At 38.7% G+C, this 17,205-nt stretch overlaps 1 protein-coding gene across 3 annotated transcripts in view; it reads right to left on the reverse strand.

Moving 5' to 3' along the window:
- TRIM37 (tripartite motif containing 37) overlaps window positions 1–17,205 on the reverse strand; it is an 88,548-nt gene that overhangs the window by 3,215 nt on the left and 68,128 nt on the right. For 2 of the 3 annotated variants that reach the window (XM_005858376.2, XM_014529931.1), the window contains 2 exons: window positions 10,235–10,345; window positions 7,757–8,964 (listed from right to left, as the gene is read on the reverse strand). In XM_005858376.2, coding sequence (XP_005858438.1) covers window positions 8,882–8,964; window positions 10,235–10,345 — 194 coding nt within the window. In that variant the 3' untranslated portion in view covers window positions 7,757–8,881. Of the gene's footprint in view, window positions 1–7,756; window positions 8,965–10,234; window positions 10,346–17,205 lie in introns of those variants that run through there. The other variant, XM_014529935.1, reaches the window with a different exon arrangement.

Consider the following 17,205-nt stretch of genomic DNA (forward strand, 5'->3'; position numbering starts at 1 on the left):
ACAATGGGCAGAAGAAATAATGGCTGAGAATTTTCCAAAATTAATGATAGACACCAAATGATAGATCCCAAGAAGTTCAGAACACTAAGCAGGTTAAATACCAAAAACACACTCCTACAGGGTGGGGGGAACACAACACCTTCCAAGTGGTTTCATTGGCAAATTCTGATCAAGGGTAACACCAATTCTATACATTCTTTCAGAAAAAGAGATGATCATTTTATTAGGACAGCATTAATCTGATACCAAATTAGATGAAAACAGAACTACAGACCAATAACAATCCCTCGTGAATATAATGCAAAAATCCTCAGCAAAATATTAGCAAACTACATACTTACTAGAGTATCACTACATACATACTAGAATAACTCAAATTAAAAATAATGACAGGACCAAGTGTTTGTGGGATGATACTGGTACCCTCATTATGTTGCTGTTGGGCATGCAAAATGGCAGTGCTACTTTTGGAAAAGTTTGGCAGTTTCTTATAAAATCACATGACCCAGTGAAATGACTTCTGTCACCAACTTCACAGGTTAAAGGCAAAGTCCTCCACGAGACTGCTCTTACTTCAGATGCCAGGTTTGGAAGTCCCAGGCCACCAGTTGGCTACAAATTTGGGAGTTCCCACCAGTGCCCATTAGGTTTGATAATTGGCTTGAGCAGCTCTCAGAACTCAGGAAAATACATTGCTTACAATTCCAGTTTTATAAGGATACAAATCAGAACCAGGGAAAAGGAGAGACACAATAGGCAGTGGTTCTCAACCTGTGGGTCACAAACAATGAAAATACATCCTGCATATCAGATATTTATATTACGATTCATAACAGTAGCAAAATTACAGTTATGAAGTAGCAACGAAAATAATTTTATGGTTGGGGGTCACCACAACATGAGGAACTGTATTAAAGGGTCACGGCATTAGGAAGGTTGAGAACCACTGCATAGGGTGAAGTGTAGGAGAGTCCCAATGTGAAGCTCCCTTGTGATCAGGGCATGTTACCCTCCCGAACCATCAACACATGACAATACAGAGTATTGCCAAGCAGGGAAGCACATTCAGAGCTTCAGTGTGCAGAGTTCTTACTGGGTTTCACTCAGTAGCCATGACTGACTCACTGGAAATAAGGACGAACTATTCAGGCTCATATCATGTGACTCTTAGCCCCGATCCTCTAATCACAAGGTTAGTCTTTCGGCATGGCAGCCACATCCTGAGTCATCTCTTTAGCATAAACTATCAGGAACCACACTCCTATCACTCAGAAAATTCTAAGCACTAAGAGGCTATATCCCAAGAACCAGGGACAAAAGCCAACCAAATTCTCTATTACACACCCAGCAATCCCACTCCAAGGCATATATTACCTTATGGAAATCAATGTTCACACAAAAACCTATACAAAATGTTTATAAAGTTCATAATCACCCCAAGACTGGAAATAACCCAAATGTCCTTCAACGGTTAAATGAATAAACATTTATACAGTGAAATATTACTTGGCAATAAAAAGGAATGAAGTGCCAATTTAGAGAAGATGGATGAGAATGCTAAGTGAAAGGCTACAATAATTCTATGAGTCTGGAAAAGAGAAAACTAAAAGGACAGAATTACCAGGGGCTGGGTGGTGGGGGATTTTACCTATAAAGAGCCAACACAAGGGAATTTGGGGGTATTGAGCTGTTCTGTACAGTAGCAGATACATGACTGTATTTGTCAAAAGCCACAGAACTGTATATCACAAAGGCAATTTAATATATGTAAATTAAAAAACCAACCAGGATGTGTGGGGGAAGACAGAATGCGGATTAACAGATGAATCTAACAATATTAAAATGAGCCACATAATCACACTGGAGAGACTAGGAAAAAAGAAACTAGTGTAACTCTGAGTCATAATATCTAAGTAACTTTGGAAAAAGTGTTTTGACATCACACTCAAAGGCTAAAATCTGTATAAAAGCACTGTACTGCAGTTGGTGAATTTGTTTCTCTTAAGAGTATAGGTCAACAAATCTTTGTTTCTAAATACGATTGTCCAAAAAAGGGGGCATGGTTGAGCCTGGAGCAGGATCCAGACCAGGATCCTGTGGGGGCAGGGAGGGAAGGAAGGAAGAAGAGGGAGGACAGGGAGAGAGGGAAGGAAGGAGACACAGGGAACATATCAAAAGGATACAGGAGCCAACCTGAAAGAGCTTCAAATAGCCAAAACTGGAACAAACTGAACTGCAAAATAATGACAGTACTGGAACACAATTCAAAGAATAAATATCCATGAGTCAAAACTCGTGTAAATAAGTAGCTGGGGGGAAAAATGGAGAAGGGACTTTTCCTTAAGAATTCTAATAATAAATGTAGAAGAAATAACAAACCACCATTAGAATACTGCAGTAATAACTGCCATAGGCAAGATCCACTACTGGATGCTAAAATTAGCTGTTAAGAACAGAAATATTTGCACAGTCTGAAAAGTATTTGCCCCAAATATTTAGTAATTACAAAGGGAAAAATATTAACGGGGGGAATTATGACAGACACCACCATAACCAAGTAAGATTAACATCACCAATAATAAGCATCTGCACCAAACAGTCCCTGATCCGACGCACTTGGAAGGGTATATCACTTCTGTGGTAGCCTTCCCAATAACACACAAGCTCAACTGAAAATGAGAAAATATCAGACGAATCCAAATAGAGAAACATTCTATAAAATACAGTTGACCCTTGAACAAGACAGTGGTTAGGAGCAGTGACCTCCCACACAGTCAAAACTTCTGACTCCCCCAAAACTTTAGTCATCCCTGGGTATCTGTGGGGGATTGGTTCCAGCAGTCACCAAAACCCATGGATGCTCAAGTCCCTTATAGAAAATGTCGAAGAACAATGCATACAGTCAGCATACTGTTTTTGATCCTTGCTTGGCTGAATAAGCAGGTGTAAAACCCAGAGACACAGAGGGCCAACTATATACTTATTGGGGAAAAAACATGCATGTAAGTGGACCTATGAAGTTCAAACCCATGTTTTTCAAGGGTCAACTATAATTGGTTGTCTTCAACAATGTCAAGGTCATGAAAAACAAGAAGAGACTGAGGAACTGTCACAGACGGAAGGAGACATGACAACTAATTGCATTGTGGCATCCTGGTCTGGATCCTGGAACAGAAAAAAGTGTGTTAGTGAAATTAACTGGAGAAATCTGAATAAATTCTGTAGTTTAGTTAACAGAATTATAAACGACTGATTTCTTTGTTTTGTTCACTATTCTGTGGTTATGTAAGATGTTAACAAAAGGAGAAGCTGGGTAATAGGCATACAGGAACTCAAGATTTTTGCATGTCTCTTGTAAATCTAAAGTCATCTAAAAATGTTTTAAAAAGTCACAATCTTTAGGTCTTTAATCATGAGGTTTTAAAATGGTGGGTTTGGTTCAAGTATGGTAAATTGGAAGTGCTAGACTAGCAATTCCTTCCATTCTTGCCAATGGTGTTGAACCTTCAGAGAACCACAGAACTTCCCTGAACCTATTTCTCTGCCAAAATGGTCCGACGCACAACTTATCTACCTCAAAGGTTACTTCAGGGTTCAATGACACAGTTGGTCCAAGCTGTACAGAAATGATATGCTTGTGCAAAATGCAAACGTTACCACCGTATCTTTAGGCCTAAGAGAAAGTATTAAGGAGACATTTTCTAGGAACGAAAAGATAAAAATATTAAATACTGAGCAAGGTGATGGTGGAAGCAAAGACTACGACAAATTATGTTCTTCAGCAAAAGAGGGAACCTTTTTTTTTAAAGGTGGGGACTCTGTAATGGTACAGAGTGGAGCAACGGATTAGAAATTGGTTCCTTATATCGATTGTGGGTGATGACAGCTATACCTGGGAAAATGGAAGAGATCTCATTTGCACCAGATCTTTTGCAGACCAGAACAAGGACAACCAATGGGGAGAGGGGAAAAGAACTGGTATCTTCCCTCATTGCTATCTAAACTTTAGCACAGCCAAAACAGGCATACCACATCGAAGAGGGAAAGCATGAGGGTGCCTGGCACCACTGGGGACTTGGATGCAGACTTAGTATGTAACACGGCTAGAAACAAGGGAAGGAATCACATTTTCCAAAGATCCCACTACTAAAAGCTAACAGGTACTTCATCTTTGAAGAAATTTTTTGATCTGTAGGTTTATGATTCTAGAATGATGGGATAGCAGCTGCCTATCCATCATCCTGTATCCAGAAAACTAAGCACAAATAACTAATTAAATGTTCAATCTTTTTTGACTTAAAAATCATGCTTTCTTAAACTTAAGCATTCTCCTATCTTCTCTATATTGAGAAAAAGTGATACTCCCATAAATTCTAATGACAGAACAGAAGTCAGCAAACTATCTCTTAAAGAGGTGAAAGTAAATATTTTAGACTCTGGGAATCAGGTTTTGTTAGCAGCCACTCAACTCTGTCTTTGTAGGGAAAAGCAGCTATTGACAATCTGTAGATGAATGGATGTGGCTTTGGTCCAATAAACTTTATTTACAAAAACAGACAGTGGTAGGGACTTGGCCCAAAGATAGTTGTTTGTCTCCCCCTTGAAAGAATGCTAGGTAGAAACTTGCTAATTGGATCCCAGACATTTTCCTCAATGGATTGTGTGAATGTGTATATATATTCTGCATATTTCTTGCTATTTCATAATTCACAAACATTAGTTGAGGTGAGATGGAACCCAACAAAACAGGCATGATTTTCTTCATCATAGGAGAATGCTTTTGAGTACAATACGTTTTTATTTAACATCGTCAGTAGGTTCTGCAACGTTAAGCAAAACAACATAAAACGAAACAAATTTGCCCTAACTGGTTTGGCTCAGTGGATGGAGCATCAGCCTGTGGACTCAGGGGTCCCAGGTTCGATTCCGGTCAAGGGCATGTACCTTGGTTGCGGGCACATCCCCAGAAGGGGGTGTGCAGAAGGCAGCTGATCAATGTTTCTCTCTCCTGGATGTTTCTGGCTCTCTATCCCTCTCCCTTCCTCTCTGTAAAAAAAAAATAAATCAATAAAATATATTAAAAAAAACAAAACGAAACAAATTTTACCACAGGCTAACCATATACTGAAGAGTCGAGTTCCTATGTTAGTCCCTATGCCATCGAACAAAATGATGTTATCTGAGGCCCTGCTGGACTGAGCGCATCTTTTAGTTCAGGGGTGGGGAACCTTGTTTCTGCCAAGGGCCATTTGAATATTTACAGCATCATTCGTGAGCCATACAAAATTATCAACTTAAAAATTAGCCTGCTATATTTGGTCAACTCACCCCTAATGCCTTGGCAGGGTCAGACCAAATGATTTCACAGGCCTTATATGGCCTGTGGGCCGGATGTTCCCCATCCCTGCTTTAGGTACTTACAAATTTGTTTTTCTTTTTTGGTGAAACTGTTGTCAACTTTAATTGCAAAAATGGAGATTTATTTTACTAGGAGGGTAGTTAATATCATTTCTTTAGAAGCTTAGTTTTTTTGAAGGGATAGATTTTATTGTTAAACATGGAGTCAGAATATGCTATAAATGCGTTGGGTTCCTTGAACACATAAGATAATATACCAATTAAGTTCAAATAATTTCCCCTACAAAATTTTTGTGCAAGTATAACAAGTAATACCTTCTAATTTTCCTATAGCCATTAATAACCAAAAATAGTCTTGCTGACATAGTGAACTCAAACTCCACCAATTTAAAAGGGTCTCAACTAATTCTCCATTCATCTAAAATAAGGGCAGCACTCCTGACTGTTTTTATACATAGTAACCTGAGAGGATAAGAAAAGCCAAAAAAAAAAAAAAATACTTGAGATCCAAGTGTACTGTGATCTAAGTATCACTATGAAATTTGGGGAATTCAATGATTTAAAAAACCTCAAGGTCATGAAAAATAAGAGCAAAATTTAAGAACACTTCCTATATAATAAAAGCCTAATATGCAAATTGTCCCCTCTGGTGGTGGTTCGACCAAGAGACCGGAAGTTCAACCGCTCGCTATTACGTGTGCTGACCACCAGGGGACGGCACGGAACATGGCAGGCGTCAGTGTCGAGCTGTGACCTCTCGCCAGCTACCTGGGGGCGGGGGTGATGGGGACAGAGGTGTGGTGAGAATGCGGGATGTCTGCCCGAGCTTGCTCTCACTCCCCCTGGACGCCAGGGCTCGCATGCCACCTCCCACTGCACTCAGGTGCTGGGCGCCCGTGAGGAGCCCACCCGGCACTCGCGCCACATCTTCCAGGTGAGCTGGGCCGCAGCTGCCAGGACCGCAGGGGCCGGTTCATGCAGGAGCTGGTCTGTGAGGCTGAGAGAGCATGCTGCCCGCCCAGCTTCCATGTGGCGCCACTGGGCAGCCCAGAGGCCCACGCTGCACCCTGGCCCGTGGCGTCCAGCTGTGCTCACCACATCTCCGTGTGGGGACTTGGGTACTGTGACTCAGGTGGAGGGGAGCGCACGGGAGCCCAGGTGCTGCCCATGGCCCAGAGGTCAGCTGGGACTTGCCCTTCCATGCCAGATGCTCGCACTTCGATCGCAGGCCAGGCCTAGGGACTACACCCGTGCAGGAATTTTGTGCACCGGGCCTCTAGTATGATTACAAACTATGTTCCTATATGTACATATCTATGCTAAAGTTTCATTTATAAATTAGGCAGATTAAGAGATTAACAACAATAAAATACAATAATTATATTAATACTCTCCAGTAATTCTTCTATTTTTCAGTCCAAACCTATTCCTGAATCTACTTGATGCCACTCATTTCCGGGTACCCCTTGCTTAAGTCTTCCTATGGGCTCAATTCTTGCTGGTGCAACACAAAGCAGGATGGCACCAGATTTTATCACGCTACAAAACAGCGCACAATTTAAAATGTATGTTTCTATCTGGAATTTTCCATTTAATATTTTTGGATCATAGGTAACTGAAATCATGGAGCACAAAACTGTGGATAAGGGGATACTACTGTATATAGATTAATGACCCAAGAAAATCGCAAGGCTAAATCACTCATGCTAAGAAGCTCTTACAAGTAAATTTCCCTAAGTGAAGAGTCTATTCCCAGGCTTCTCTTATTTCTTAAACACATGCAGTTTCACATATTTTGAAAATAAATAGAATTACAAAGACATATGGAAAAGCACTCAGTTCTATATCAAAACTATATAGGTCAAGAAATGGCTAGGCAACAGTGAGAGATTCAAAGTGTCAATCACTTACGTTTATGGATTTATTTTTAAAAAAAACCTCATTTTTCACAATGGTTTGCTCTCAACACTAAAGGTGCAAAATTCTTACATTATATTTTCATCTATTACAATGTAGTTAGAGATAAGAAAAAGCTGGATTAAAAATATGATCTCATCAAAATGTAATGACCATGAGCACATTTCTAATAGAAAATGTTAGATTACTGCATGACAAACTACGTAATAATTATGCAACAGCATGCCAATTAACATGTTAGTAAACAAGTGCTAAATTTTTACTTTTCCTAAGATGATAGTTCTTAAATATTTTCAATTAACTTTTAAAGAGAAAAGGTAACCATATATATTAAGGACATTATAAATAAGTCTCCTAACTTCCCATGCATTTACTAACTAACAGTCTACAGAGCTCAACAGCCTCTATAATATGCAGGCAATATAAATAGGGAAAAAAAGGAGGCTTCCTGTCCCACTTCTAATAAATTGCAGAGGCATAATATTTTCTCAAGTTCATTTTATTAACAAAAAGAGCAAACTGTTTTGAACAAAAGCAAACCATGAATCATAGCAACCGGCAACACATTAGACATGGAAAAGTGAGTATTAAGTAAAATATAAGCAGATGAGATGCCTCTCACATATATATATTCATGCTTTTTCAATAGTCTCAGTCAACTTTCAGTGTAATTTTCACCAACAGTCTAGCAGCTCAAACACAAATGCAGGAGCACAATGGCAAAAGTTTGGCAACTACTTTGGGCTCATTGCAAGTATGAAAGAAACCTATACCACAGTTTCATGTAAACCTGCAATTTGTATTTCTTTAAATGTCCCTGACACTGAAATCAATGTCCAACTAATGAAATAAAGGAGAAAAAGAGGACATTAAATACTTGTACTTTAGAGGCAGAAAAAATGAGATACTTTAAATGATCTTATACACGTTCATGTAACCAGGAATATAACCAATCCACATTAACTTATTTACTAGTAAAAATACACTTGTAAAAGTCACACAATAGAAAGATTATGAGCCATTGATCAGTGTGCCTGCACTTGAAAAAACACACGAAAAGATAAATAAGTTAACTTTAGTTAGTGTAGTGTTACTTCAGTCATTCACATAATAAAGTATCTACGGGACAGAATCTACACATAAGTAATTTTTCTGTTCACTAATCTACAGGCACTAATGAAACTATACACTGATTAAAACCCAAAAGCCAGTCACTTAAACACAACTGAGCATCTAGCCAAAAACAGGACAGCACCGGTGGCGAGCATCACTGAGCGCATGCACGTCTCTGGGGACATTTTTCGGCAGTTACTTGCCCTTCTATTGTAGTCGACAAACTGCTCTTTAAGAATATACTACTTTACTAAATTAATTAAGGACTACATGTTTATTTACTACATCACACAGAATTCTTCCCACACTTTTTTTCCTGTGTACTAAAGTCTTCTACTAGAATTGTGCTACTTTCTAAAGTTTCATAATTATCATTTCAGGTAGATATGATGAAAAAAAATTAGACAAGATCTGACAGATGACAATTTGAGCACCAACTACAGCATATTTCAGGGTCAAGATAGCTTGCAAGTCAGTTCTCTTGGTTTAAAAATTACCTTCCACTGTTGTCTTCAGTATTGAAGCTGAGATCTTCAAGGCCTATTTGTTCACCATCAGGAAAACTGGAATGCGTATCTAAGATAAAAAAGAAAAGAAAAACAGATTACATTTTCTAATGACCAGTATTTTTTTGCATGTCTTTAAATGATCTTACCAAGTATGGTATTTAAGCAATGAAGACTTGCTGGGTTGTGAACAAAGCTGTCTTTAGGGAATTTGTGACCTGAGTCAGGTGCAAGCAAACACAAGGAGAAATAAAGGAGAAAAGAAAGGTGCAATAGATATCCATAGTTAGAAAATGAAAGGCACTGCCTCACTTTGTCCTCCAGGGACACTGTGGGGGCAGCTGAAGAAGGAACAGGAAATGGTGATGTACACTCTGAAGACTGTATAAACATAAAATGTATTGTAAAGCCAATTAAATTGCACAAATATCACGACAAACACATACCAGCATTCAAAAACTTGCCAAAAGTTGGCTGCTTCTTTTGGAAAGAGAAAAAACTACTAAAAGTGTTTTAATACTTAAAAATCATCAAATGCGTGGCTCTCTATTAGACACTAGATAGAACATGAGGGAAATACGTAAAATATAAAGCTGATAATTAGCATAAGCCTGGCAACATTCTCATCCCAGGAATTCTTCTGAATGCTCAGATTGATCATTAAGGTCTCTGGATAAAATTAACAGTGGGTGATAGATGTTAACTAAACTTACTGTGGCAATCATTTTGCAATACATACATGCGTATATACACAAAACATTATGTTTAATACCTCAAACAAACCAAAAATATTAACAATGGGTTTCTCTCAGTGAGTTTTTTTCCTAAGACATTTTTGGGAGGAAGAGGAAATAATAACTTATGATTCCATTATCTGCATATATTTCTAGAAAAATCAGAAAAAGTTCTAGACTATAAATATTTCTAAAAAGAAAAAAGTCAAACATCTGAAACCTCCCTAGGGGCTGGCAAACATCTACTACAAATGGGCAGAGAGTAAATACTAGTACGTAGGTACCACAGGCCACAAATGGACTCCGTTTTATAACTTTACAACAGAAAAGCTATTCTTAAAGGACCACAGGCTATACTGGAGCAGGTTCCCGACCCCTGCTTTACTCAATAAGTAGCACCCCATTAGGTGTCTGACCAGCCAAATATTACCTACTAATTTTCTTCAGTTCTCACCATTTAGTTTACCCCATATATATTAGTATTGTCTCATAAATGACAATAATTAAAACAGAAAGAGAAGCAGAAGTAGAAACAGAAGCAAATCAGCAGCAGCAGCAGCAGAATTGGCTCTATTCATCTCCGTGAAGTGACACCAGGCTCTGCACCTTCATCTGGGGGCTGTGCTGTGAAAGCGTCGTTGAATCCGCCCAGGCTGGTGTGCTCTTCCTGCTCCTCATTCTCGGTGTCACATTCCACATCACTGTCGCTACTCATTCCTGCCAGGAAAGAAGGGAAGAACATGTCTCTGACAAGCAGCCACTTCAAGTGAAAGGCAGAGGAAATCTTACAACTAAACTGTGATTCCCACTGAATTTTACATTGAATGCCAAGACAATATAAGACACCACACAAAACAAGGAAAACCAACCACACAAACCTCAGTTCTAATTATTAGAGCAGTGGTCTTATTTTTGTCCTCAAAGATTAAAATTACCCTTTCCACAGTACCTGAATTTGAAACCAGTATTAATTTCATTATACTGAGAATTTTTTTTCTGAAATCACACTGTATTTTCTAGAATCATACGAGATAACAGTAACTCTCAATCCCGACTGGACATACATATAATTGTTTCTAGCCTAAAACATATAAACATGTTACGTAAACAAAATACACATTTATCTGCATATGCATGTTTAAAAAAATTCCAGTAATTCTAGCAATAAATGAGTTACTATCCCATTTGGGCCTCCAATTTTGTATTTGTGTACTTAAGCTGATTTTTAAGAGAAAAAGTCTATAGAAAGTATTTCTATTACAAGAAGATAGTGATCAAGAAAATATGAAAATATATCTGCTACACACCCTTATAAATGGTGGAAAAAAAGTAACCTTAAAATATTTTAACTAAGAGCCACATTTAAAAGAAAGAAGTGAAAAAGCCACAGCTGCCAAAAGGAGCAGGAGAAGGGAGACCAGTGGGTCCAGCACCACAGTTGTCCAGAGGGTGTAACGTGAGGGTCTTTCACACTCCCTTGGGGATAGGGGGGGAAAAATCTTTGGACTAAAACTCTGCCTACTGGCATAGAAAGACAGCAGGGAATTTTGTCTGTTTTTGCTAGGCTCAGTTCATATAAGAATTCAAACTAAAGCCTGTGTACTTAAACAACTTAGGTTTGGGATTTAAAGTTAAGGTTCAAAGATCAGGAAATTAACATAAAAATTGGCCAGCGGCTAGGGTTATTTTAACAAAGCAAATGCAAAATCCTTTGAAGGGAAGGCTCTAGGTAAAGGGAGTAAGCACATCCCATCCAGTCTTTCCCACTGAATGGAACTATAAATGTGGACAGAATGCATGAAGCCGCTATTTAAGGACTCTGAAAAGTAAATAGAAACAAGCATATTGGTGTAGACCAGAATTTGAAGTACCACCAAATTGGCAGATTTAAACAAGACTCAGAGTCTCATAAAATCATATTAAAAATGTCCAGGATACAATCCAAAATTACCTCAGCAAATGAAGAACCAGAAAAAGATAATCAACAAACATCAATGCTGAGATGACAGAGATGTTGAAATTATCTAACAAAGAACTTCAAAGTAGATATAAAAATGCTCATGAACACTCTTGAAACTTGTTAAAAACCTCTCTGGAGGAACGCTTCCACAATCCAGGTACAAAATTATCATAGAAAAAAGAAAATAAAGAATTCTTGAAGGGTAGGGTTGGGAGTCTCAAAAAGTTGTGTTCCAATCAAAATTTACAACACAAACAAACAATGTGGATTACAACATTACAATCCACCTGAAGAGTCAAGCAGATATACAGACAGAACAATACCATGAATATTTCACTATCATGAAATAACTTGTAAAAGACTAATGTGGAAAACAAAAGGATACTTTTTAAATTACTAAGTACTTCTAGAAATGAAAGATATAGTCATTTCAAAATTAAAATATTAATAGATGAATTTAGAGAGATTTTTTAATATATTTTTATTGATTTTTTTTTTTTACAGAGAGGAAGGGAGAGGGATAGAGAGTCAGAAACATCGACCAGCTGCCTCCTGCACACCTCCCACTGGGGATGTGCCCGCAACCAAGGTACAGGCCCTTGACCGGAATCGAACCTGGGACCTTTCAGTCCGCAGGCCGACGCTCTATCCACTGAGCCAAACCGGTTTGGCAAAAGATGAATTTAAAAAGTTGAAAAACAGGTTGCAAGCTTAAAGATAGAACTGAGGAAATTACCCATACACCAAAGAAAAATGAGATGAAAATTATAAAACAGAGGTTTAAGAAACAAGGGGATAAAAGGGAATGTTTCAAACATATTGCCACAGAGATAGCAAAAGTAACAAAGGAGAGGGATAATATATTAGGAGAAAGTGGCTGTGAATTTCCCAGGATTAATGAAAAACATTCTGAATAGAAGGAAAATTAAAATATAACTACCAATAGCTCTGGAATGTGGCTATAGCAGTGTTTAAAGGGAAAGTTACAGCATTAACGGCTTTTATTAGAAAAGAGAAAAAGGTCTCAAATTAATGATCAAAGTACCCACTTTAAGAAACTAGAAAAGGGAACACATAAACCCAAAGGGAGAAAAATAACAGAAATAAAATTATCAGAAAAATAATAGAAAAAGCTTCTAAAGAGACTTTAAAAATAGCAAACAAAATCCAGTATCAGGAATAGAAGAGGGGACATCACTACAGATCCTACAGACATTAAAAGGACAATAAGCGAATAGAAACAATTTAATGCTCATGAAATCAAGAACATGGATGGGAAGGACAAATTCTTTGATTCAGACACAAACTACCAAAGTTCATTCAGATAAAAATATAGGTAACTTGAATGGGTATTTTAACTACTAAAGAAATACAATTTGCAGTAAAAAGCGAACAACCAAAAACATCAACAAAAAACCACCTTCCAACAAAGAAAACTGTAGCTACAGATGGCTTCACTGGTGAACTCTTCCCCTTCTGTTTTCAAGAAGAGTTTATGTAGTACTAGAGGCCCGATGCACAAAATCCACAAAATCCGGGCAAGAGTAGGCATTCCTTCACCCTGGCTGCCTACACGGGCTTCCCTCTCACAGCCCTGGCTCGAAGGCAGGTCTAATTAGCATATTATGCTTTTATTATTATAAGATTATTTCTCCCCTTAACTATTTAGAAGACACAGGCAATGTATGGATATCTCTGAAATCTCGTTTTTAAAGTATGTCTTTATTGATTTATTTTTTAAAATGTTTTTATTGATTTCAGAGAGTGGAAGAGAGAGAAACATCGATGATGAGAGAGAATCATCGATCAGCCGACACCTGTGTGCTCCCCCATGAGGATGAAGTCCGTAACCCCAGCATGTGCCCTGACCCAGAATCCAACCGTGACCTCCTGGTTCATAGGTCAACAACACTCAATCACTGAGCTACACTGGCTGGGCTGAAATCTCTTTAGCAAAGAAAAGGAGAGAAAAAATTACTTCTTGCTCTAGAAAGTGAACAGTGACTGTTTAGAGACCAAACCACCACTTCCATGAAGCAGCACCACCACCACCTTGTGGCCTTTCCTGGAACTGTTCTGAAAACAATAAAACCCAGTTCTTGAAATTTAGGCACAAATTTTACCTCTTGGAACTGGTGTTTCAGAATTCCTGACAGATACTAACCTTCAGGATGCACCAACTGAAATTCTCTGGATTTCCCAAAAACATAACTTATTCTTTAAATACGTACAACATTACAACATTTTTCAAACTCTTCATTTAAAAAACTGTTTAATTTGTAGTACTTCTAAGAACTGTAGGCTACAGTGAATATTCCTGGATAGTATTCAAATAATGTAACGTTTAGAACTTTTAGCAAGGTTTATAGTACTGCATATAGAATCATAGGTGGAAAATGCCAATTAAAACAATTATTTTGTTTCCCAAACACCTATTTCTTATAACACTACTCATGAGATTCCTGTATAGTATAAACCCATGAATATTTACACAGCAGCTGACAGAGCCATGCACACTTATAAAATGACAAAGCTATATTAACCAGAACTGATTTGCTTGTGATCACTTCTTTCCAAGGTGCTCCTGTTTATCTTAACCTTTGATTCCAGGTATCAACATTTTCAGTTTGCTGTAATTGGATTCCTTCAAACCAGTCATGTTTCTGTATTGATTGTTAAGATGAATTCTAACAGGAGAATTAGAGTAACTTTTCCATTTTTTTATTTGAATCATTTTTCTCAGGATTCAGGAAAACATACATTTTTCCAAGAAATACTGCATGAAAAAACTACTACTGGTCTCTTATCAAGTCTTAAGATGTGGAAGTGCCCTAGCTTTGTAAATATAACGAGAAAGACAAATTAAAATTAGTCTCTTGACCTCTAGCATTTAATAGCTGGACTACTAGGTCAAAAGGTCCTGTACAACTTATTACCATCAGTAACTGAGAGAGAGCAAACTCTTTCAAATATTTTCATTTTTTTGAAATGAGACTAGCCTCTATCCAGCAACAGGCCTCAAGCTATCTGCTATGCCTTGCCCCATATACTGCAAAGTCTACCTACCCACTGCATTAAGCAGTAATAATTAAAGCAAACTAGTGATGTTTCATCTACTCTAAGAAATTTGAGTACTGGACCTTTCTTGATCTCACTAGAAGGTGTCAACAGGTTTTCACACAACTGGCTGTTACTGATAGTAATAATAAGGTACCATTAAACATAAGATGTTTTAGAGATGTTAGTGTGGAAAAAATTTGAAATAGGGTATTTCTACATCAAGCGCCTACCACACTTTTTGAGCACCCTTATGCTCAGTACTGTCCAAAGCCAACTTTCGAGTTGTAACTCCTTATTCACGGGCGCTCAAATTTCTGATGCTTGGAAAATACATTAACCACTTGGTATACCAAAAACTTATGCTTCACCTGTCTTCTTCCTTTCTAACAGAACCCCAATATTGTTTCACATTACCATGTAAAATGGGCCAGAGGGAACCAATGTTTAAACTTTGCCAAGTTTCCTTTTCTTGCCAGTGATTGAGATATAAGAGGAAATTAGATGTTGTTGAGGTCCTCTGAGAAAGGCTTTCCTTGTTGATAGAGACACACAGAAATAATCCTTCCTTACTCCCAGAATGTGTTGACTCTATATAAAGTTTAGAACTGCAGCAACCAACTTGCCATCCTGAGGGGAGCTGAGCCAACTCACTGAGTGGCAGAATAAAATATGACAGTGAGTGGCTAAATTTTCCAACCCTTAAACTGCCTTACCAGAATTAGGCGAAACTTCTTGTTATTACAAGAGTAAATCTTTCATACTGTTTAAGCCAGCTAGTTTGAGTTTTTGTAATATGTTAAAGGCTCTTAATCAATATTCCAAAATATTGATTTTGGAGCATCACTTTGTATTCCCCTTAGATAGGCTGCCAGTGCGGTCTGTACCAAGTGTGCCACAGCTCTGCTCTGGAATGGGTGTTTTGATACCCATGTCTTCACCGAAAGGGATCTATCTGTGCTACTTCAGTAGGAACTTAGAGCACAGTTTCCAGTTTTAGACAAACCAAGAAAGAATCTGGTCTACCCACAGGCATCCTGTAGAGGAGGGGTGAGGCACCCTTATTCTGCTAGGGCCATTTGGATATTTATAACATCATTCGAGGGCCATACAAAATAATCAACTTAAAAATCAGCCTGCTATATTTGGTCAAACATTTAATTAACTAATGCCTTGGCAGGGCCAGACCAAATGATTCCGCGAGCCTCATACGGCCCGTGGGGCGGAAGTTCCCCAACCCTGTTGTAGGGTATCAACTGGGGGAAAGAAGGGGAGAGTCAAGCTTTTCAGCATCAAGCCATTAAGCATAAGATTAATACAAGCTTTTCTCATATGGTCCCCGTTAGAAAGAAGAGGCTGGTTGATACATGTCATATGTAAGAAAAGTCAAATTTTACTGACACTCAAGAAGAGACCACTTCGGTAGTCCCAAATTCTTACCTAGTAAATACAAGTAATATAACTAATACTTTCTTTTAAAGCTTCTTTAGATAGCTTGAGAAAGTGAGAGGGGGAGAAAAGGTAGCAGTGGAGGAAGAAAAAAAGAGAGACGCCAACCCACAGTGATCTGACACAGAAAATTTTCTCTTAGGTATTTGGCTCCAATAGAGCCTTGTTGTTCTTAAGCATGGATACAAGAAAAACACACTGAACTTTCCACCAAGGTTTACCAGTGTGAAAAATAAAGGTTTTTTGAGAATAGGCTCCTGCTGATGATAAAATACCCACAGCAGTGAGTAAGGCCCCATTCCCCTCTCACAAACAAAGCAAATTCCAAAAGACAGGAGCTCCTTTTGTCCACTGTGCTCCCTCCTTCCAGCCTCATCACTTAGTCTCCTTCTCACTGCCTATCCTGAGACGCCAGCGGTAAACTGACAAATGCAAGGGTGTACTTCTGGGGCACTGTTGATCTGCACGTTTACAACAACTTTTCTTACTGAGTTTTAGGTGCTTTATATCATAAGATTCCTTACATAAAAGAAAATGTGTTACTGAGTAACACTGACTACTTAATAAATATTACCAATTATTTTTATTATTACATATTTGTTCTTTGAGCTCCCTATATACCCTATTACAGCACTCATCTTTTTTTTTTAATATATTTTTATTGATTTCAGAGAGGAAGGTAGAGGAAGAAAGAGATAGAAACATCAATAAATGAGAATCATTGATCGGCTGCCTCCTGCACGCCCCGATACTGGGGATCGAGCCCACAACCTGGGCATGTGCCCTTGACTGGAATCAAACCCAGGACCCTTCAGTCCACAGGCCGATACTCTATCCACTGAGCCAAACCACTCATCATTTTATATTATAACTAAAGGCCCGGTGCACGAAATTCGTGTATGGGGGGGGGGTAGGGTAGGGGTCCCCTCAGGTCAGCCTGCACCCTTTCCAATCCAGGACCCCTTGGTCATACATCCCTTCTCACAATCCTGGACCACTGGCTCCTAATTGCTCACCTGCCTGCCTGCCTGCCTGCCTGGTTGCCCCTAACTGGCCCCCCCTACTGGCCTGGTCGCCCCCAACTGCCCCCCTCTGCCAGCCTGGTCGCCCC

Source organism: Myotis brandtii, unplaced genomic scaffold (genome assembly GCF_000412655.1).
Source record: "Myotis brandtii unplaced genomic scaffold, ASM41265v1 scaffold1170, whole genome shotgun sequence".
NCBI classification, from domain to species: Eukaryota; Metazoa; Chordata; class Mammalia; order Chiroptera; family Vespertilionidae; genus Myotis; species Myotis brandtii.